Source organism: Myotis nattereri (assembly GCF_964212035.1).
Source record: "Myotis nattereri genome assembly, chromosome: 14".
Classification (NCBI taxonomy): domain Eukaryota; kingdom Metazoa; phylum Chordata; class Mammalia; order Chiroptera; family Vespertilionidae; genus Myotis; species Myotis nattereri.
In genome coordinates, this window is record NC_138089.1 from 37,054,094 (window position 1) to 37,077,840 (window position 23,747).

At 42.6% G+C, this 23,747-nt stretch overlaps 1 protein-coding gene across 1 annotated transcript in view; it reads right to left on the reverse strand.

Moving 5' to 3' along the window:
• The window catches only part of NEK11 (NIMA related kinase 11), a gene marked incomplete at its 5' end in the record, with an annotated part of 156,372 nt that overhangs the window by 126,209 nt on the left and 6,416 nt on the right, over positions 1-23,747 (reverse strand). Inside the window, one exon of the mRNA XM_081106198.1 lies at positions 5,606-5,771. Coding sequence (XP_080962324.1) covers positions 5,606-5,771 — 166 coding nt within the window. The remainder of the gene's footprint in view (positions 1-5,605; positions 5,772-23,747) is intronic.

Here is a 23,747-nt window from a genome sequence, read left to right on the forward strand (position 1 = left end):
TCTCATCATTGATGTTTCTATCTGTTCCCCTCTCTCTTCCACTCTGAAATCAATAAAAATATTTTTTAAAAGGGGGTATAGCTTTTCCAATGCCCCTGCTCTGAGTGAAATTCAACATTCAAGCCACGTGATTGTCAGAAAAATCACTCCACCTCTCTGGGGTCCTACTTCCTCATCTATAAAATAGATGAGAATCCACCTCTCCTTGAAAAAGGATATGGGCATGGTAAGAGGACACAGAGGATACAGGGTTAACCTGAAGAAGCTCCAACAGCCAAAGCTGGAATAATTTGAGCAACAGAATAAATAATGATAATATTGGTTGTATAGCCCACAGAATAAAAAACTTGTCTGAGTCCATGCTGCTATAAATAAATACTTGAATAAATACACAAATGGAGGAGAAGGAATGGAAGGATAGCGCTTCCTTATAGAAGAATCCCAAGTAGTAAATGTGGAAAGAATGACGGAAATACATAATCACCATTAGGAAAACATCGCAGTAAACATTACGCCAGATGCTAAAATCAGTGGAGGAAAATTTGAGGAGGAGCAGGATATTAACATGGACACCCTCAAAGTATCTTCCCCAAGATATTTATCCATTACAAAAAGGAAAAGAGTAACTTTACAGTGGCGAGATTCAGCAGACAGAGCCTTAATCACATCACCAAAGTTAAGATCACCAGGAAGAAAATACACTAACAGGCACCCTTTCATGTGATGCACTGAGGACACATCATCACTCCCGTGGTCGTCTGACCCAGAACACATAACCTCAATCTAATCATGAGAGAACATCAGATAAACCCAAACTGAGAGACAGTCTACAAAATAACTTACCAATACCCTTCAAAAGTGTCAAGGTCATACAAAACAAGGCAGGAAAGGGAAACTGCCACAGATTAGAGACTAAGGAGCTGCAACAATTAAATGCAGTGTAAGGATCCTAGATTAGATCCTGGGAATAGGCAAAAGACACTAGAAGGGGAACTGGCAAAATATTAGGTTAAATAAGTTGTTAACATTAGGGAGTGTGTTTAACAGCAAACACATCACAATTAAAGGTGAAGTATTAGGTTCCTAAATCATGGCCCATGCTTTTCTACTTCTGAGCCTTTTTTCACATTACTAGAGGCCCAGTGCACAAAATTAGTGCAAGGGGCTCGGCCCTCACAGCCTTGGCTTCATCCGGAAGGTCATCTGGAAGGATGTCTGGTCTAATTAGCATATTATGCTTTTATTATTATAGAGTCCTTTTAACTGAAATGTCCTTGCCTCATCCATATCCCTTAACCTAATCCTTCCCATAGATGATGCCAGCCCTTCCATGGTTCTTGCAGTCCAAAGTCATTTCTCTCTACTCTTAACTCCCATAGCACTTTAACCATACCTTTTTTTTTTTTTTGACACTTATCCCATCCCTCTTACATTTTAGCCATTGATATAAATCAGCAATTTTCAATTGGCTGCAAGAGGTACACTGGTGTGCTCCAAGAATTTTTAAACATGCAATAAATACCTGACTATTCAGTCAGGGGCACTGACCTCCTTTCCCTTAGATAGTCAAGTAAAAAAATGACAATAGCCAACACAACAGCTCTCTGGTGTGATTCAAAATTACACCTATACTGGAGGCCTGGTGCACAGGATTCGTGCACTGGTGGGGGGCATGGCCTTCGGGGATCGGCCCGCTGTGGGAACGCCACTCATCCCGGTCAGCCGAGCAGCTGTGGACCCACCCTCTGAGCGGCTGCTCCCTGGTCCAGCATCTTCTGTGGAGCCAGAGCACTCGCCTCTCCAGGGGACCTGATCAGGGCCGGGCTCAGGGACAATAGCAGTGAGAGGCAGTGGGGTAGGCTACAGTCCGCAATGGCCACAAACCCGCCTCCCAGACTCAGGGTCCACTCTGTGAGCCTGGTGCGGTGCTGCGCGACCTGCGGGCTTCTGGAGGAGGCAGCAGGGAGCGAGGAGGAGGAGCCTGGGGTGAGGAGGCAGCCCGGGATCCTGCCCGTCAGCCCTGGGGTTCACAGCAGGAGCAGCTGCTCATCCCGGTCAGCTGAGCAGCACTCCCACTGTGGTAGCACACTGACCACCAGGGAGCCAGGGGGCAGCTCCTGTGTTCAGCGTCTGCTCCCTGATGGTTAGTGCACATCATAGCGACTGGTCAACCGGTCATTCTGGTGGTTCTGCCATTCTGTCTTTGGACTTATATTATATAGGATTTTTGTCACACAATTTTAGTCATTAGCTTATATGTACTATGAGATAAAAAGGTTGAAAATCACTGATATAAATAATTTATTTATACTAACAGGTTCATTAAAGGAAGATCATATTATCTCTGTTGCCCCACACCAGGTCTGGAATTATATTTGACACAGAGTTAGGGTTCAATAATGGCTTTTGGAAAGACCCCTAGTTACTATGGCCTTGATGAACTTCAAACTCTTAAGGAAGCAATAAACAATCTAGAATGCCAATTTATTCATATGCGATGAGAACCAGAACTGCCGATACAACGGGAAGCTCACGTTGGTTTAGCCTGCAAATTTTTTTCCCCGTTAGAAGAGACATATATGGAGAACTGAACTGGAATGAGAAGGCTGCTCAGGGAGCCAAGAGACCAAGTGGGTAATTTTCATCAACAATAGCACCAAACAAGGTGGCCTGAGATAAAACCACACCTAGCACCAGGGCCACACTTCCCTGCTCAGATCTAGGCCCCAACTTTGCTCAGTGCTCCACACCCCTGACAGTTTCCCTTTATGACTCTACTTTCCTGTTCCCATACTAACCATTCTCCTTCTTCTTTTTTTTCCAGTCCTTAACCTCAGTTGCACATTAGAATCACCCCGAGAGCATTAAAAAAATCCTCATGTCTGGACCTTACCCCGGATCAATCCAATCGGACTTTCTGGAGGTGGGCCTCAAGTCTTGGGATTTTTGAAAGCTCTCCAGGTGACTACAATGTACAGTTAAGGATGAGCACTACCACGATCTTGATATCATTTTTGTTTAGCTATGTTAATATCACCAAGCATGAAACAGACAAGTCCAACCTTCCCCACTTTTTGCCCCGATAGTCGTATATTCTCTCTCTCCAGGAGATATGTGATCGCGCCTATTCTCTATTTTGTCTACGAATTTGACACCCAGCTATGGAGATGCCTTATCCTAACCCAATGGAAACACCTTCAGGCAGTATCTGACAGGCCACTGGTGTAGTACGTTGTTAGGTGTACCAGAAACATAGGTAGGACAAAATGCTTTTGACATATATGACAGGTAGAAGGATCCAATATTTTATTCTTTATCATCAGTCTTTGACAGAAATGAGATAGGAAACAGCTGGAAGCAAGTGGTAAAGAATTTTTCAGGAAAAAACACACAAAACAGTAAGTTTCCTGAGTGCTAATTTCTCTGTGGCTCACAGCATGGGTCACGATGTAGCATAAAAATGAATCAGAAAAAGATGAATCCCATACATTGAGAAGTGAGATGGTTTATACTATGCATAAAGTGCTGAGTGCCACGGAGATAAAATGCTATGAGAGGGGGAACGAATGGGGAATGATTTCCAGCCAGGAGATTTTGGGAATCTTTGTAGAGGAGGTGGCATTTCAGCGGGGCCTGGGAGGATGGGGAGGATTTGAATGTGTGGGGCTAGGAAGGGCATTCTACAGGAAATGGCCCAAGCACAGATGAAGGGGTTGACATTCTGGAAGATGGACAGGGAACAACAAGTAGATCCATTTCCCCTAGGTGGGGAGAACAGAGACACCAATATTTGAAACATTCTGCCACTTTAGTAGTTTTGGAACTATTCCCGCTCAACGATTTAGTTAGATCTTAAGAAGTTGTGAGAGTTCCGTTGTTTGCTTTTCATACTCGTAACCTGATAAGATGTGTCCAAAGGGTTGTGTGGTGGATGTATTAGTCTCATGAATGCATTTATATAGGTATTAAATTAAATTAAAGCCTGGCTGGTGTAGTTTAGTGGTGGAGTGTTGACCATGAGCCAGGTGGTCACGGTTCAATACCCAGTCAGGGCACATGCCCGGGTTGCAGGCTCGATCCCCAGTAAGCGGTGTGCAGGAGGCAGCCGATCAATGATACTCTCTCATCATTGATGTTTCTAATTCTCCCTCTCCCCTCCTCTCTCTGAAACCAATAAAAATACATTATAAAAAATAAATAACAGAAGAGGAAACTTGGGAGATAAAAAAGACCAAGTATTTCAATGGTGATATAGCATTTTCCTGAAGTGCAAGTTTGGCCATCTGCCCTTTTCAGTATTACTATTTTAGCTCAATAAAAAGAGGACAGTGCCAGGCTGTGCTAATTAAGAGCAAATTCGGGTCTGAAGATGAGAAATACGCACGCGTCACTCCTCAGGCGCGAAGGAGATGACAGCCTGACAGCTCGGGGCTGAAACCCTGGAACCCCAGAAGCCCCACAGCTGGTCCCAGCCCTGCCAGCTGCTGTCACTACGGCAACGCCCCTCCCCAGAGAGCAACTCGGCCCCTGGAAACCACCAGCATTTAAAAATTAATGCAGACGAACCTGGATTAGATTCTGCACAAGAAAATAATTCTTACAGAAACATTCTTCGATGTCTAAGGACATACTTGGGGCACATGGAGTTAAATTTAAATATGAATTGTGGATTAGATGGGCGCTTCTCAAACTTCAGTGTGCTTCAGACCCGCCTGTGGGCTTGTCAAACACAGATTGCCAGACCCCATCCCCAGAATTTCTGATTCCGCATGGCTGGGGGGAGGCTGAGACTGTGTATTTCTAACCAGGTCCCAAGTGATGCTGATATGGTCTGGGATCACACTTTTGAGTGAGAGCCACTGATTCTGATCATGGTACTGTAGTTACGTAAGAAAGTGTCTTTGTTCTTATGAAATACCAATAGTGGTATTTAGGACAAAGGGACATCATGTCTGAACTTACTCTCCAATAGATGCACAAAATGAATAAAGAGAATGATAAACCGAATGTGGAAAAAAGATAATAATTGGGAAATCTGAATGAAGGGTATATGGGAGTTCCTTGTGTTATTCTTAGAACTTTTCTGGTAGGTTAAAATTTAAAAATTAATGCAGGGAAATAAAGTTATAGCTTTATCATCTGGATCTGTCCAAGTCAGTAATAGCCACAAGCTACACATGGGTATTTAAATTTAAATTTATTAAAATTCAATAAAATGTAACATTGAGCTCCTCAATCACACTAGCCATACTTCATCAAGTGCTAAAGAGTCATGTGTGACTAGTGACTACTGTGCTAAACAGCACAAATACAGGACATTTCCATCATCGCAGAAAGTGCCTTTGGACAGTACTGATGACAGTGAGATGCGCAGGGCCAGGACAGTTCATTGCCCCAAGGCAGGGGCAGAGGTAGCAGCAATAGTCACAAGCAGTAGGAGTCAGTTGTTTCCCACCTAAGATAGTTTATTCACTGAATGGGGCTAAAGGAAGAAAGTGATTAAATTATAAGCAGGTGGGTCACAGTGGCTTTGCATGGATTAGTGCCATCTTTTTCTATGAAACAGATCTTTATTATGATTTCGAGAAGAGAAGGAAACTCTCACCTCACAGTACTCCGTGATGATGCAGAAATTATCTTGCTCCACAAAGCTGGCGTGGAACTTGACAATGGCTGGGTGGTCCAGCTTGGAAAGGAGCTGGGCCTCCAAATTGGCCTGCACAGTGTCATTTGGATTGAGCCCTCCCACGGAGATTTCCTTCAATACCTTTCTGCAGCCAAAAAAATTTTTTAAATATAGTTAGAGCTAAAAACGCACACACACATTTAGTAGATCTAAACAGGTGGTGCAGGGCCATCTAATCAATGCACAGGCTGTGACTACTCGTAAACCTGGCATTGCCTGTTGGGACACTGTGTCTCTAGGCAGAGCCTGGGCCTGCCTCTCTGTCCTAGCCAAGGACATGGCTTCCCCAAGGCCTCTGGCCTCCACACCTGTGGCTCTACGGTTTTGCTAAAACACGGCAGAGATGGAGCTAATCTTGAGCAACATCGCTGAGATGGCCCTTCCTCTGTCTCTCTAGATATCTCCATTTCTTTTTGATTCTTGCATGGTGTCTCTGTTTGTCTGTTTCTATCTCTCTGTGTGCTTTTTCTCTCTCATCTGTTTTCATCTGTTCTGTCTGCTTTTCAATTTCTTTATCCCTAACTTGGTGTCCCCCTATTTCTGTTTCTGTGTCCCTTTGTCTCTGTCTCTATGTATACATATGAGTATGTGAATATCATGTAATATATACAATGTAATATAATGCAATATAAATATATCTGTGACTCTGTCTCTTATTCTTGCTTTGCTTATCTCTTTCTCTGACTTTCTTTCTCTCTCTCTGCCTGTGTGTGTGTGTGTGTGTGTGTGTGTGTGTAATACACATAAGGCACACATACACACACACATGCTTCTCTCTCTGTCTCTAAACTCTAAAATTTCCCAAATCTATTAGTAGGACAATATCTGTTTATTTTTTTAAACCATCCTCTGCATAGCATACTTTACTGCTACCCATATTTAGAAGAGAAAAAAAAATCTAAAGACATTGACAGGTATTTAGGATCTTGAGCATATATAAGTGGAACAAGCACTCATTACATCTCAAAATTATTAATTTAAAAATTGTGATAACTCAGTGAAGAGTAGACCAACACATTATCTCTTCCCATCTAAGAAAAAAGAAGTCTGATGAACAAACCAATTATAGTACCAGAGTGTAAATAAACTAGACTGCTGGGTAGAAGTACTTTAGAATGCCAATTACGTGTGTAGACATACTCCACTGATTATAAGTGAGCTGTCGCTGTTCATTAAGGCAAATTCAGTAGGACCTGTACTAGAAATCATTCTTCAAAAAGTGTTCCTTAAGAGTTATCACCTATGCATAGTAATGAAAATGTATTTATATAGACACTCTCTTGATTAAAGGCCCTTTAACCAATTCATAGATTAACCAGCGTCCTCCAGTCCTTCCTAACAAATGCTGAGGGTTGCCTTTGCCAAAGGGATGCTGGAGCTAGGAGGTGCCCTGTGGCACGCCCATTCCTGTCCTTTGTTGAGACCTGTGTGCTTACCAAAGTCACTGTGTTTACCTAAGCTTGTTTATGCCGGTTGTGCTCATTATTGTAAACTTGTGACTAAAATATGACAAACTGATGAAGGGTGAGTGTGAAAGTTATCTTTGCTAGAAAAACTAAGTCAAATGCTTACCAAAAAAAACCCTGACAAGTTGGAAAAAAATGTGGGTGAATAAGTAATTGACACAATTCTAAAACATTGGTTAAAAAATGAAAAAATCTAATATTCTTTTTAATGTTCTGCATCATCTTCCCATTCTGAATTCATCCCACCCCCAAAAGACAACCACAGCAGGCACTGTCTCCACAATAAGTGGTCCAACTACACTAGAAAGGACGGCTCTTCACAGGCTCTGCCTGGGCATTTACACGCGTCTTTAACTATGGCTGCAATTTAGGAAGTTCGAATATTTGGTCCCCTTTCCCTAATGGTGCTTTCACATAATTCTGTTAGTTATAGAACACGCCATTAGCCTCTACTTGATAATGAAGTAGATCCTAGAGCAGTGGTCGGCAAACTGCGGCTTGCGAGCCACATGCAGCTCTTTGGCCCCTTGAGTGTGGCTCTTCCACAAAATACCATGTGCAGGTGCACATGTACGATTGAAACTTTGTGGCCCATGCGCAGAAGTCGGTATTTTGTGGAAGAGCCACACTCAAGGGGCCAAAGAGCCACACAAGGCTCGCGAGCCGCAGTTTGCCGACCACTGTCCTAGAGGAATGGTTGTTTGATAACATACTTATGGAAAAACTGTTCTATCAAGAATTTGGATAAGAAGGACTTCATGTTGCCTGGCCAGCGTGGATCAATGATGGAGTGTCAACCTATGAACCAGGAGGTCACAGTTCAATTCCCGGTCAGGGCCCATGCCCAGGTTGCGGGCTTTATTCCCAGTGTGGGGTGTGCAGGAGGCAGCTGATCCATGATTCTCTCTCTCTGAAATCAATAAAAAAATATTTTTTAAAAATGGCCTCCTGTTATTGAGAATGGCATCTCAGTATACATAGTATAGTTAATATACTATAAGGAGCTTGAAATGGGATACACAGCTATGGTTTTTGTAACTTCTGAAGACTATGAAGCAGCAGGCAGAGCTCAATAACATCTTCATGGTGCTTTTCCAGTAATTCACGCTGCCCCAGCTAACATGCATTGTAAAAGTCACAGTGGTTAAGCATGACAATATAAAGCCTTACACAAACTTGTAATATTCTCTTGCTGTGAAGAAACAAAGGCTATACAAAGCTTCAAGATGCTTATTTTTCCTTGCAAACATCAAGTATTGTGCAACAGAGCATGAGTTTTACATATAGTTACCTGAGCCTTGCCTGGCAGCCTGATGATAAAGCATAAAATCTCATTTGCCCACAGCTTAGCAGATGAAGGTAGGATCATTAAGACAGGTGATTTCTAATACAATCATCTCCGGCTGACACGGAGACACTCTACCTTCCTTCCTCACCGAAAATCCTGTCACTGAGCTGACAGGGGGAGCTCCCATTGCATATCACTGACTATGAGATGCAATCGGAGAAAGAAAGCATGGAAACTTACCAAGTCAAGGACAGCTTGTCACCTGCTCAGGGACGCTCCGCCTGTCACCCACTCCTACCTGACATGGCAGGTATTTATTTTATCAGACTCTTCAACTGTTCGGGAGCAACTTTATGACAGCAGCGAAAACGGCCATCCCGCCAGGCGCCTCATTTTGCAGACTTTCTGTTCTCTCTTCCGAGTGTCATGATTCTTTATTTCTAGAATCTGTAGTGAACTGACAACCCAGGAGAGTGACTTTGAAAATTTGGGTCAACCATAGCTAATTTATTCCCTGAGGATTGGCCCACCTTTTGTACAAATAGAACCGATGATATTTTTGAGATGTTCACCAAAGTTTGTTTTTCCCCCAAATCTCCTCAGATCCTTTCACATTTTCCCACTGAAGCAACAGCAGATGGGAAAAGATGGCATCATAAACTGTAGAGAATATGAGTCAAATCCCCAGTTTATGATTTTCCAATAGAGAGGCCAAGGCCAAAGAGAAAAGACATGCGGACATCTGATGAGTGGGTGAGTGTCCTCCCTGCCCCCAGGTGAGAAGGAGACCCTCTGGGCCAGATGAAGGGAGGCAAGAACGTTAGGGACTGCTGAACCCTTGAAAAGAGTCCCTGACCTCTAGGCAAGGTCCAGAGAGCGGGACAGGAATAGAACTCCAAGATGGGGGAGGGAGCCTAAGGGCAGAAGAACTATGCTCTTTCCAAAGCAGCCAAAGAAAATAGCAGGACCCTCACATTTTCTGGGGTTCAGAAGGGGGCAGGCGTGAAAAAGGATTCAAGGGGAGAATAAGCCAGTGGGCCTCAAAAAGCTTTAGAATCTCCAGTGAGGACTGCAGAAAGTGGCAGAAAGATGTTCCACGCAGCCACAACCATCTCAGTGAGAGCCAGTCAGCTGGTGAGGCCAGAAGACTCCCCAGTTAGTCTAGAGATAACTAGCTACAGTCCCTTCCCTTGTGATTTCACCATCAACACTCAAGCATTGCAAGAATATAGTAAGTACCTACTAAGTGTCTAAGGAGTAGCGGGCTCTGGGGATTCCTGGTCCCTGCCCTGTGTCTCCTGGGGAAGGCAGATATTAAACAGGTAAGTATGCACAAGTGTGTGTTTGTATTTTTAAAAACATCAGACCAAGACAACTGCTATAAAGTTAGGGTAAATGATGACAGAGGCCCTCCTGATTTAAGATGCTATGACTCTCAAAAGTGATCGCAGCTGCTGTACCCACTGAGGGCAATGCCACAGGAAATAGATTTTAATCTCAGCTTAAATAAGAGAGTAATTTTTTGCTTATTTGACTTTGTTTGGATTCAGCATTGATCTGTTTGACAGAAAGAGAATTAAATCTGCTCAGGACTTTTAAGATAGAGTTTTCATCCATCCAGCAAGGCAGCAATTATTTTCATGAATTCTTTCTCAAATGTTAAACTCTCATTTTTTTTCTAATTTATAACAAAATATAGTTTCTGTATATAAATTTTTGAAAATAAAACACATGGAAACTATTACCTACAATCTATCATAGAGATAATCAACATTAACATTTCTCTGTATTTCCATCTTTTTCTACACATTTTTTTAACAGTAGAGGCCAAACAGCTTACACAACTTGCCTGCTGCTATATTCACGAGACGTTATCATGGCTGACACCTGTCATTTGTGACTGCCAGTATCTTTAGGCAACATCCCTACAATTGTAGTAGATCCCTGCATTGTGGGTCCTGTCTTTTCCAGATAGATAAAAACCAACAGGCGACAAACAAAACCTACCTCTCCCACCTCCCTTGCATTGGGGTGCCAGTATCTACCCTGGCTTCCACCAGTCAGCTACACCCATCCCAGACGTTGCCTGGGTGTGAGCTGTGTGAAGAAACGGGAGACACGGGGCCTCCCACTCACTAACACAGGTGTCATAGGAAACAGTATGCCCTGGGGGCGGGGGCAGCAGGTCACCTCAGTGGTGTGGTCCTGGCTGATGGTTCCGGAAACTGAGCTGTCAGCCTGCTCCCCTGCCTTCCCACTGTCACTGTGCGTTCTCTGTATTCTGCCTGACCATGCAGAGGGTGGCTGCTCTTATCTGCACCTGGGAGCCCTGACCAAGGCAGTTAGTTATGCGTAACATAAGTACATTCATGTGTTAACATGAGTCACTGTTAACACTTTGGGGTAATGAAAATTGAACCCCCAATTAACCTCATTAGGTTAACTTTTATTTATTTGAGTCTTAAAATTTAAGCTCTTCTAAGGGATTTTAGGCCACAGTATTTCTCATTTACAGGTAGGAATATCATGAGAGTGGAAGCATCCTTTTGAAAGTTATTTCATCCCCTTTAATATGACATATAACTTTAAAATGTAAAGGGTCTGAAAAAATATAATATCAGAGTGATATGTATTAGAAAAGTGACACATTGATTTTTTTTTAAAAAAAAGGAAAAGCCAATTATCAACAAGACGAAAATAAAAAGTGTTGGGAGAGAATGTGGGAAAAAAGAGCCCCTATACACTATGGATGGGAATGTAAATTGATAGCAACTATGGAAAACAATATGGAGTTTACTCAAAAAATTTTAAAAATGGAGCTACCATATGACCCAGCAATCCCTCTTCAGGTTATCTACTCTAAAAAAAATTGAAAACATTTATTCATAAAGATATATGTACCCCTATGTTCATTGCAGCATTATTCATAGCCAAGACATGGAAACAACACAAGTGTTCTTTGAGAGATGTTGGATAAAGAAGGTGTGGTACATGTAGACAATGGAATACTACTCAGTCATAAGAAAAGATGAAATGCTGCCATTTGCAACAATGGATGGATCTTGAGTATCATGCTAAGAGAAATAAGTCAGATGGAAAAGGACAGGAAACATATGATTCATTCACATGTGGGATATAAAACATAAGGCAACAAATAAACAAACAAAAACAAAAAACTCATGGTGACATAGACAACAGTATGGTGGTTATCAGAGGGTGTGTGTGGGGGGGCCATTGAAGAAGGCAAAAGGGTTAAAAAATGGTGATAGAAGGAGATTAAACAGGGTTTTAAGCACACGATGCAACATACAGATGATATAATAGTGTACACAGATGTATAATATTGGAATACAGGGGGGGCCCTAGTGGCCAGAGAGGGGCCTCTGGAGCAATTAATTGCAGGTGCTGGCAGTAGGAGGCTGGGCCCATGGATAGGAAACATTAATAGCCCAGGGGACACAGGTAGGGCACCCCACCATCTTCCACAGGGATAAAAATAAAGAACATTTCCTCCATGTTAAATTCTGGTCTAGTCTATCAATACTCCTGAAGATGGCTAGGATATTCCTGAAGTTGGCTAGACAAAATAAAGTGTCTTGAATACTGAATAATAAAGCTGCAAATTAATTATAACCTATAGATAAATTCCATTTCCTAAGCTTTTCAAAAGTGATTTAGTTCTCAAACCTAGTAGCAGCATATAGGAGTATTACATACAGATAATAGGCAAAGGATAAATAAGTAATAATAAAGATAATAAACAAAGAACAAATAAGAGTATAAGTATTTCAGACATTTCTGTTTGGCAAATATGCTATTCTTGGCTCCTGATTAGATTATATTTTCAGTTGTGGTGTCAAATTCCATGCAGTGTTTCACTGCTGGCACCATAACAAATTATACAAGTTGCCGTTTCCTCTCCTAAGTAACAGAAGAGAGGAAACAGCAAGCTCAGCAGTAGGAGGTTTGAAGGCAAACACTGCTTACATTTCGAGATTGTCTTAGGTACTATAACTCTGCAGGTGTGATTTCATGTATGTAAGGGCCAGTTTTTAATAAGTTCAATTGTGCGAAACTCATCTGATTCAAAATTGTTAAATAACCGAGTAGTAATATGCCTTACAAACAAAAATAAAAACTGGTAGCATATGACTCATGGCAACATCATTCATTCATTCTCTCATACTTTGAAAGGTACTGAGCTGAGAGCAAACAAAGACCCTGTTCACATCAGCAAGGAAATTAAGGAGCATGACCGTGTCAGTGAGGATATGAAAGAATAATTCACCCTAGATAATCGGGTTAGCTTTTGTCATGACGATTATATGCTCCAAATTTACAATGAGTGTTAGGTTAATATTCAGAATGCAGTGCTCTAATTCAGAATTCCTGTCAGGTTTTCATTTTGAACGTTATAGAATACCACCAGGACTGTGGCTTTCAGTGGGAAAGCCAGATGTGATGCAAAGCCCACCATGAAATCAAGATACAGAGACAAATTGAGTTTTAAGAGCAACAAAAACTAATTAGAGCTACATTTCCTTCACTACGTAAAACTGACCCAGGATAAGCCCAGCTTAAAGTAAAATTAAATTATGATCCAGGCAAGAAGAAGGTTGGTGCTCCAAAAATAAAATGAAAAAATAATCTAGGGTGTCAGAGAAATAAAGTCCCCTAATCTGACTGGTAGCAGGTAGATGCTGGTTGGCCTCAGTTAAAAAGTTTGTATTTCTAAATTTCAGTCTCCAATTCATCATAACGGTAATTGTAATATATGGACTTGTGCTAAATTTCTCTCTTTGATTTAACTATAGCATAAAGCAGGCTGTCATTTTATTTAATTTTTGAGATGGAAAGGAAAGAAAATAAAGCTCTCTATATTAGCATATTTCCATTAGATGGTTTAAGCAACTGATTCTGGGTCTTATATTTCTGCTTAGTGTTTATACCAAAAAAAAAAGCATCAGAAAGCCTAGGCTTAAGCTACCGACAAAGCTCAAATTAGGATCTACTGCTAAGAAGAATCTAGTTGCCCTGAATGAGAGCTTTGGATTCAGGCACTGATTTGTAACCTACAAAAAGTTACTGTCGACCAAGAGGAGGAAGAGATCGGGGGCCGGTGGCTAGCCTGTCTCTCATTACAGAGGCTGCATTTTCCAGAGTCAGGAGGGCATGGGGAACCTGGCTAACGAAGTGCTTCAGAACCTTTGTGTGTGCTGCATCTCAGAGGAGGCTGTGCAGAGTCCATCCTACCTGCCCAAGGAGTTCCCAGGACCTCTGCACGGGAGACCCCCTCCCCAGGTCATCACCCTGAGCCAAGGACACTAAACAAGGCCATGGGCACGGCTTTCCACCAGTGCTGTTTCTAGAGATGCTGGAATTTATTTGAGGATAAGTCAAAGTGTTGTCATGTTCGTACAATGAAAGGAAAAAGAACTGTCAGAGTCATAAAGCGGGATATCTGAAGAAGCTTCCCAGGAAGGAAACAGGATCTTAAGAGCAGCGCTTCTCACATTTTGCTGTGCCCGTGAGTCATCGGGGCATCGGTTCCAATACAGGCTTGGATGGGCCCGAGCTGGCCCATCTCTAACAAGGTCACTGCTGATGCCCAAAGGTGCTGGTCTGGGGAACACACTTTGAGCAGGCGGGTCCTAGCAGGCAGGGTCCAGGAGACCGCCATCTCTGGGAGTGCTGACAGGCCCAGAGTTCTCTAGAGCAGTGGTTCTCAACCTTCCTCCTGCCGCGACCCTTTAATACAGTTCCTCATGTTGTGGTGACCCCCAATTTCATTGTTACAAATTGAACATAATTAAAGCATAGTGATTCATCACAAAAACAATAGGTAATTATATATGTGTTTTCCGATGGTCTTAGGCGACCCCTGTGAAAGGGTCGTTCAACCCCCAAAGGATCGCGACCCACAGGTTGAGAACCGCTCTAGAGGCTTGGAGGACAGTGGGTGTGAAGAGCAGCCCGAGAGAGAGGGCGTATGTCCAGGCAGCGTGAGATATCCTATATAATAAAAGGGTAATGTGCAAATTGACCCTAACAGCAGAATGACTGGGAATGACTGGTCACTATGACACACACTGACCACCAGGGGGCAGCCTAGTGGTCAGATTCCGAGTGACAATAAATAAATCCTCCTCTCTTCATTGTTTAGCATGAAGCCAATTAACAGTTCAGGCAGATGGAGAAGGTCCAGTTGATAGAATACCATTAAGTGTGAGGCTTCGTTTAAAATTTGTCTGACAGGAGGGATTCAAGAGCTGTACGATCTTCAGCAAGAGAGGGACATTATAAAAGTAGTATTCTATAAAATGGTCAACCTTGAGCTTGAGGAGAGAGTAGAGTAGCCCACCAGTCAGGAAGCTGCTACAGATGTAAAATTACACTGGAGAACAAGGTAAGTTGGAGAGATTCTTAAGGAAAACTTGGCAGGTCTCTCTCAGGTGGTGGACAGAGAAGTCAGTCACATGTGACGCTGTTTACCAGTTTTCAGAATCAGGAGTGGTAACTACCAGAAAAAAGGGATGCCTTCCATTTGATTTCGCTAAATTTCAGACATTGTCTGGATACTGAAATGGAGATTTCCCTTGGACCCTGAAAATATGAGACTGCTTAATGGCTGAAAGATCAAAACTTGAGGGACAGGCTTTAGGATAATCTGCTCTCAGGTAACGGAAAATTAGGAAAGTAAATGGAGCAAATGTGAAACAACACCTATGCTTAACCATATCATCCTTCACCCAGAGAACATTTACCAGATAAACTTGAACTCAGTGAATCATCAGAAGACTAGATAAACTGCCCCAATGAGAAAAGCAATGAAAGCCAGTGAACAGTGACAAAACAGAGCATATTTTCTCCCATTAAGTGTGGCATTCAAGACCTTTATGTCTAAGTTTTCACGTGAGGTTATAAAGATCTGTTGAAACAAAATGGCTTCACCCTTGCTAATTATTTTAAAACCTTCAGAACCAAAACAGTTCAACTACTTTGATTGCTACTGAACTATGCCAGAGGTCTGTCATTTTGGGGGAGACTCTAGTTGCCACCCCCTATGCACCTGCCACAATCCCCCTGTTATCTGTGTTCAGGGCTGGCTTCATGGGCATGGACCTGGGCAGTCACACAGGGCCCAGCGATTAAAAAGGCCCTACATGTGGTTTAATGCAGTCACTGCTTTGAAATTCAAGGAACCTTGCATTTTCATTTGGTACTAGGATCTCCCAAATGAAGTAGCCAGTCCTGCCTGTGTTATTCAAACATAACTATTGCTAAGCTAACCAACTTCATTCTTGGTCACTGGATCAACTTTGCTTTTGATACATGGGATGAAGTGAGGCAGGGCTCAAACCTGTCAATCCCCAATATGCCTGTCATTGCCATGAATGCTCTTGACATGAAATGGGTGCGGGACCATAACTACAGAGGAGAAAGTCAAGAGGTTATAGGAGCATTTATAAGAACGGAAATATCTTCATCTCGGTGCAAATCAGGTGCTCAGAGCCATGCTACCACCAGTGGGGCCACTTAAAAATTAACTTTCTAGCGTCAGTAGAAAAGGCCAAATGGAAATCAACTGTGTGCACACTTTGATACAAATGCTATTAAACACCCCCCCCCCCACACACACACACGGTGTGCGTGGATCTCACTTTGGTTCTGTTCCTAAAGGGACGATCAGGAAGAGCTGGAGCACATTCACAGAGCTTCAGTGAATGAGGAGCTCTCTGATGGGATTTTTATCACATTTGAAAATCAGGTTTTATTTCTTGTGGGTTACACTTCTAAAATTCTAGCTATGTCAGGCAAATATGACTATTAAGTCATAATAGTTTTACCCTAACTCTTCAAGAATGTCTGTAAAAATAACTAAATCTCCTCCTCTTGTATTTGAATCTACAGCTCCAGAAAAAGTACGCTGAAATAAAATTGAAGCAATTCTTAGTAGTTTCAATGAGCTAAATATATTTTCACAGGACCAAGAAAAATAATACTTCTCCTTAAAATAATCTGAAAATGCATTTGCAGTGGTAATTAAAGGGTATCCTAAACTAGAGATCAGTAATGCCTTGTAGCTACCTGGAATTTTTAGAATGCTTTTTATTTTTTTTGAAGCATCCTCATAGAACTATTATAAAATCAAATAAAATCATGTTATTGAAATATTTTGTTTTTTCAAAGGAAAAAGTTATATTATTATTGATGGAAAACAATATAAAAAGACAATTTATGGGACTTACAGGATCAAATTTGAGCAATTTTATGTTCATAGAAAATTTAGACAAAAGAAAATTAAATACGTCATCCTTAATCAATTACACCAGTTTATTTTCAAAATTTAATGGTTAAACCTTCAATTAAGATACAGGAAATCTTACATTTGTTTTCAGTACCCTAGCACACCTTAGATTTGAACCAATCACCTCTCCTCAATTACCTCAGCTATAACCAGAGATAAATCCTGTCACCCAGACAGACATATCTGTGAAGATCAGGGAGCTAACAGGTTAGACCAGCCGTGGGCAAACTATGGCCCGCGGGCCGGATCCGGCCCGTTTGAAATGAATAAAACTAAAAAAAAAAGACCGTACCCTTTTATGTAATGATGTTTACTTTGAATTTATATTAGTTCACACAAACACTCCATCCATGCTTTTGTTCCGGCCCTCCGGTCCAGTTTAAGAACCCATTGTGGCCCTCGAGTCAAAAAGTTTGCCCAACCCCTGGGTTAGACTGTCTGAGGATCTAAAGATGGGGTGACTTCCCTGCCTTGTCTATATTGTAGTATAAGTTATTTAAGGGAACTGTATGGAAGCTTTAAGACTTCAAGAGATAGAGATGAGTCAATGGGTCTTATTTATTTAAAATACAATGATAAGCAATATCCAGATATTGTACCAACAGCTTTCTGCCCTCAGCCTGAAAAGAGAGCCCTTCATTGCCTAAACAGCCCTGATCCAGAGCTGGTTCTGTTTTCCCTGAAATTGGAGGCCAAAGACAGGAGGGGGTACCTGCCCCTGTGGAGGGCATCTGCTCTGACCCCCTTTGTTGCCTTCTTTCAAGGCAGAAACTGGGGGCCCTTGATGATACAGCTCATATTAGACCCATCTGCTCCCCGAGAGGAACCACTAAGGAAGGCATCTGGAGGCTTTCTGGCTCCACACAGAGGACTTTCCTGAGGGCCAGGGAACAGCACACGGAGTGCGCCAGTCACTGCTGAAGGACTGAGATATTTCCAGGCACGGAATGACGCTGAAGCCTGGAAAACAGAATGTCCCTTTGAAAATGCCTCGCTCCTAAGGTATCCTGGGAGACCCTGTCTGCAAGGTGAGGGCAGCTACCAGGTTCCGAGAACTCCCATCCCAACACGGGGCGCCTGTTCATCGCAGAGTGAAATCTCTCCAGCAGAGAAAGGCGCACAATGAGTCCGAGCCCGAGAGAAGCAGCCAGGGATTTCATAAGCATCTCTACTGACCTCAAGGCAGTGAAATGAAGTTAGAGCCCTCATGGGAAAACCCGGTGCCATTTCTCCCCACCCACAGTCGCCCTTATTTCCCCGTAAAACAGCTCCAACCCTCCAGATAAAGAGCTGAATAACCATACTTAGGCCTCTCTGCTCCATTGCCCAGACATGGACATACTATGTGTGCAAATGGAAAATGCTGTGTCCCTGTGCCACTGAGAAAAACAAGAGCTTTCGTAATAGGGTTTGCTCCACAAGTCCTTCCAAGCCCTTTCATCTGAGTTGTCTGTCACCCAAGTGACTACTTACTATCATTTTCATACCAAACACAATATGAACTATTGACTAGCATTTATCAGATGGACACTACCTGCCTTCTTTCCCTGTTTTATTCTTTCCGTAGCATTTAATCATACTCTAGTACATTATATAATTTTATTCACTACCTTTCTCCACAGCCCCACCAGAATGTCCTCCCACCCTGAGAACAGACAGTTTGCTGGGTTTGCTGCTGTATTCCCAGGCCTAGACCGGCACCTGACTCAATATATGGACCAGAGACTGAATGAAGACATTCCCAATGTAGGTTACTAAAGGTAAACACTGCTTCCTACTTGTCAATGACCGAGTGACTGCTGCCGCATTAGGCGCTTGGCTGAGACAAACTGGGTCATTTCTTTCTTCCTGCAGGACCTGACAAGATGAATCTTCGCATAAAAAGAGTGACCCCGCCGAAACCGGTTTGGCTCAGTGGATAGAGCATCGGCCTGCGGACTGAAAGGTCCCAGGTTCGATTCCGGTCAAGGGCATGTACCTGGGTTGCGGGCACATCCCCAGTAGGAGATGTGCAGGAGGCAGCTGATCGATGTTTCTCTCCCATCGATGTTTCTAACTCTCTATCTCTCTCTCCCTTCCTCTCTGTAAAAAATCAATAAAATATATTAAAAAAAAAAAAAAAGAGTGACCCCTTCTCCACCTGGGAACAGGGAGACAACATGGCTCTCCTGTCCCCCGGGGTGCCATGGCCTGGCCAGTTTATTCAGACATCAGCCCTGCCGGAGGCTGGGCTTTCTGCTACCTCTGGAAAGAAAGGGAAAGTAAGTTCAGCCTTGGAGTGAGGAAGGGGGAGGGACAGAGAGGAAAAGCTGCCCCACTGCGCCTCTGAAGGTTTCACACAGGAGGGGACACCCCTCAACCTAAGTTACAAAACCCATGTCCTACACGTGGGTGGGTCCAGATGTCCTCTGGGTGAGCCTCCTTTCCCTGCAGCCCCTCCAGGCTTCTCTTCTGCATCAGGGCTTATCACTAACGTGGCCAAAATGGCCTTTCGCTCAGGGCCGCAGATTCAGGAAGGGCTTCAATATGGACTTTTGACAAGAGCTCCAAGCCAGGTGGCCTAGCTTCTGTCTCAGGGACACACCAACAGCTCCGACAGGTGCTCTCTACAAGACTTTCCATGTAGTCCCCATTCCCGGGCCACCCCAATACACTAGGAATTAAATTTTATAATAATCCCACAATTACCTTGTTAGGATAGTCACATAGCATTGTGTTTTTTTGGTGTTAATTTTTTATTGTTAATTTTCAATATACCCCATTTTCTTGTTGCCCTGTGTTAGAAAGTCTTTAATAGACTTTAAAAGAAGGGAAGTGGCTCAGATGTGTCTCAACCCCTGAGAGGCCCTGATCTCTCTCACCCCATTGGCCCTCATAACAGAGCTATTTGCATTCACATCCTACTTTCAGCCCAAATGCCAGATCCTGGAAGACAATGGCTGTAGCTGCTTCCTCTCTTGGTCAGCCACCAACTACATGCTTGTTGAACAAAAGTGCACTCTGTCATTCTCATGGACAGTGGAGAGTTAAGTTTGGATAAATTATGGGTTTTTCTTTTCAGATAGAGCACATAGACATTCTTGTATACACATAAACCAGGAAATGTGCACCTAACACATAAGAAACACCACACCGATTTCATGCCAGTTAAAATAGTCTGTGAAGATAAAAAAAAAAAATTCCAAATTTATTTCTTAGCTGACTTGTGCTTTACCAAGGAAGAAATTAAAAGTATGATAAGGATCTATTTTTGGCCTTTTATTCATTTAACCAGTAATATGGAAATATTGGTAGACTAATTAAATGAAGATGACATTATGGGCCCTGAATTAATACTGCCAGTGGAAATACAGCCGCGGCTTAATAGCTGATCCACATGTTACATTACCACCATCTGCTGTTCATAACGGAGACTTTTAAATAGTGAGTTTCATTCTAATTCCCCTTACTGAATCTTTTGTAAATCTATATAACACATATGCTTATGACCACTAATTTCAACATGGTGTCCAGGGGTGTCCAACAGGGGCAGCATTGCCTAAGCTGGGCTCCTCAGTACACTAGTGCTAATAGGAAGGGCCCGAAAAGAGGGGAGACCAGTAGTTGAACAAATTTGAAAAAAAGCTCTTGAAGAATTACAATTTATCACAGTAAATTTAAGGCTTTGAAGAGTCCCTCAGCAAAATACATACATACATACATACATACATACATACATAAAATAAATAGTGAAACGCAATTGTAGAAAACAAGTGTTTTCTAAACTTGTTTAATCATGGAACTCCCCCCCTCCCCTTTTTGTTTTAATCCTCACCTGAGGATATGTTTTTCATTGACTTTAGAGAGAGGGAATGAGAGAGAGAGATACTGATGTAAGAGAGAACCATCTATCGGTTGCCTCCAGCACACAGGGATCGAACCCGAGACCCTTCGGTGCACCTGATGGTGCTCTAACCGACTGTGCCACACGGGCCAGGGCTGGACCTCCTCTTTATACAGAACACCCATTAACATTTGCAAAGGCAGCAGCATTCGGTGCTCTAGTGCTTAAGGCAAGAGGACACTGAACCTATTCCAAAAATCACAGCTGTAAATGTTTCATTATATAAAATGCCTGCAAGCAATCTAGACAAATTTACAGCATGGTTTTTGATTATAAATACTTTGTCTCCAGATTTACACGTTTTCTTATATCACTTTCAGGAAAACAGGGGGGCAAAGGATCACTGTCGTCACTAACCCTTCAAGTTATTTCAGAAAGTGAAAACTCCTCTCATCACTAGGCCTCAACAACTAGTGCTCCCCCAAAATACACCTAATAGCAAAGAGGAGCAAACTCCTACGCCTGGAATGGGACTGCCAAAAGCAGGACATATCTCAGAAATCTCATGCTTTATTTTTAAAAGTCACACAAGACATAGTGACGTGTGTGAAATGACAGATGTTCAGGGTTATTCACTGCAGCAGCATTTTTAACAACAAAAGATTAAAAACAACCCAAAAACACATCGACAGGAAAGTGGATAAATTATACTATGGCCATACAATGGAATGTACTATGCAGCTGTAAAACCAAGAATAGAGACAATCTCTCTGTACTAACACAGAAAGATCTCCAAGATACTTTTGCATATGAAGAAAAGCATGAAACAGAAATATGTAATGTGCTAGTTTTTATCAGAAGGGGCAAAAATAAGAATCCATATTCCAGAGTTGCTTATCTATATATATAAAAGCCTAAACGACCATTACGACCAGTCGATTGAATGACCGGTTGATTGAATGACCGGTCGACCAGTTCCTATGACGTGCACTAACCACCAGGGAGCAGACGCTCAGCACAGGATCTGTTCCCTGGTGGTCAATGCACTCCCACAGCCAACCTCCCACGGCTGGCCAGGTGGTCAGTGCACTCCCACAGCCAACCTCCTGCGGCTGGCCAATCTCCCACGGTCCCTCCCCCTGACCAGCCTGCCCAATCGGCCCCTATAGGGACTGGGAAAGACGACCCCAATTGGCCTGATCACCGGCCAGACCAAGGGACCCCACCCATGCACAAATTCGTGCACCAGGCCTTTAGTATATACATAAAGCAACTCTGGAAGAATCCATAGGAAACTCTTAAGAGTTGGTCATCTTTTGGGAAGAAGGGACAAGAATGAGAGGAAACTTAAACAGTACACATCTTTATTTTTTTAAGTCATATAAATGTGTAACGCTAAAATATTAAAAAAATAAAAAATTATGCAGAATTTTCACTCCATTCATGACATATTTACATTTATCTTCAAAAATATTTCAAATTACCCGTCTATTTTCACAATAGTAAAACCAAATCTACATTAAAACTCCTGCTTGGTGGGTCACCTGGGACATCATATGTTGTCCCAAGTATGGGTTTAGGCAATTTAAAACTTGCTTAAACATTTAGCCTTTATTGCCTTTAGAGAACCAATACCAACACAAAAATATCTGTAACCTCTACTTAAAAAATGCTTGCTCAACAGTTTGGGATTTTTACCTACAGGCTGGGGATTTTAAAACATGGCAAAATTGCCCTGGCCAGTGTGGCTCAGTTGGCTGGGTGTCATCCTGCACACCGACAGGTTGCCGGTTTGATTCCGATCAGGGCACATGCCTGGGTTGCAGCTCAATGCCCAGTAGGGGGTGTCCAGGAGGCAGCCGATTATGTTTCTCTCTCTTCCTCTCTCTAAAAAAATCAATAAAAATATATTTTAAAATAATAATAAAAAGATAACATAGCAAGGTTTACCCCAGGGTCTTAGAACTCTCATGCTCAAAATCTGTGCTGACTTACTTTTTGGACGTGACCACACAGAAAGTACCAGCACACTGAAATGGCAACACAGAATGAGAAGCGTCACAGACTTCTGCCCATTCCTCAACGCCAGCGTCCAAGGATAAGCCCAACCTTAACAGCAAACCAACCCGCGGCTTCACAGCCCCAAAGCAACTGGAGTTTCAAACTCTCCAATTACTTCTAATACATGGTTTTTAAAATGATGATTATAAAATAAATCAGTCTGGCGTAAGCCAAACAATTTCCTATTATATTTCCTAAGATTAAAAAATAATTAGGCTTCTTTTGGGTGTACTTTCACAACACTGTTATGATTTTTATATAACATATGTGAAAAACATGACTTTTCTTTCTATGAAAGCTATGGTCCAATAAATTGAAAAACAAAATACATTTCTTTGATGGAACAAGCAAATGTAATATGACTAATGTCAATAAAATGTACTACAAGTACCTGCATTTTATCCCTGAAAAGATATCCTAACGATAAGTTCTGTATCCTTGTTCACCTCTTAGAGTGATTCAATAAACCAACAGGGCCATAAATGTCTCCCAAGTTCTCTCAAACTGTAATTTTATTTCTAGGCATAACCAAGGCCAGAATTCAAAAGACAAACAGCGTGAGTGGCTGAACCAATGCAGCACGGCCAGCAGGGGGCAGTTCCTCACTGCTTTCATCAACTCTGATTCCTTTCGGGGAGGGCTGTTCCCTCTGGAATCCCTTCAGAGAAACAAACAGGCAGCGGGGACTGCGAGGCCTGAATCCTTACTGCCGGCTCCTGAGGACCTGGAGGTGCCTAAGTGGCAGAATGATTCCGCCTTCAGGTTCGATTGCAGTTGTAATAATGAGTTATGAATAATTGATCACTGGGCAATGAATTATTCAGGCGGGCACACAGTTTCCAAGGAATCCTGGCGTGAGCCTCGCTAATAGCATAATACGAGCCAGAGGCAGCAGCGGAGGGGACACCCCACAATTACCCCACGCTGCAGAGGCCTGGTAGTTAGCGCCTCTCAGCGTGGGCTTTTCAATGAGCGGCCATATTAGTGCCTTTTGAAACTGTATAAAGTATAAGTCCCCGCAGGGTATCCTCGTGTCTGTCCAAGTGTGGTTATGAAATACGGAGCCCTGACCTCTTGACCCATCAGACCAGGACATTCGTCATCCGCTGAGGACA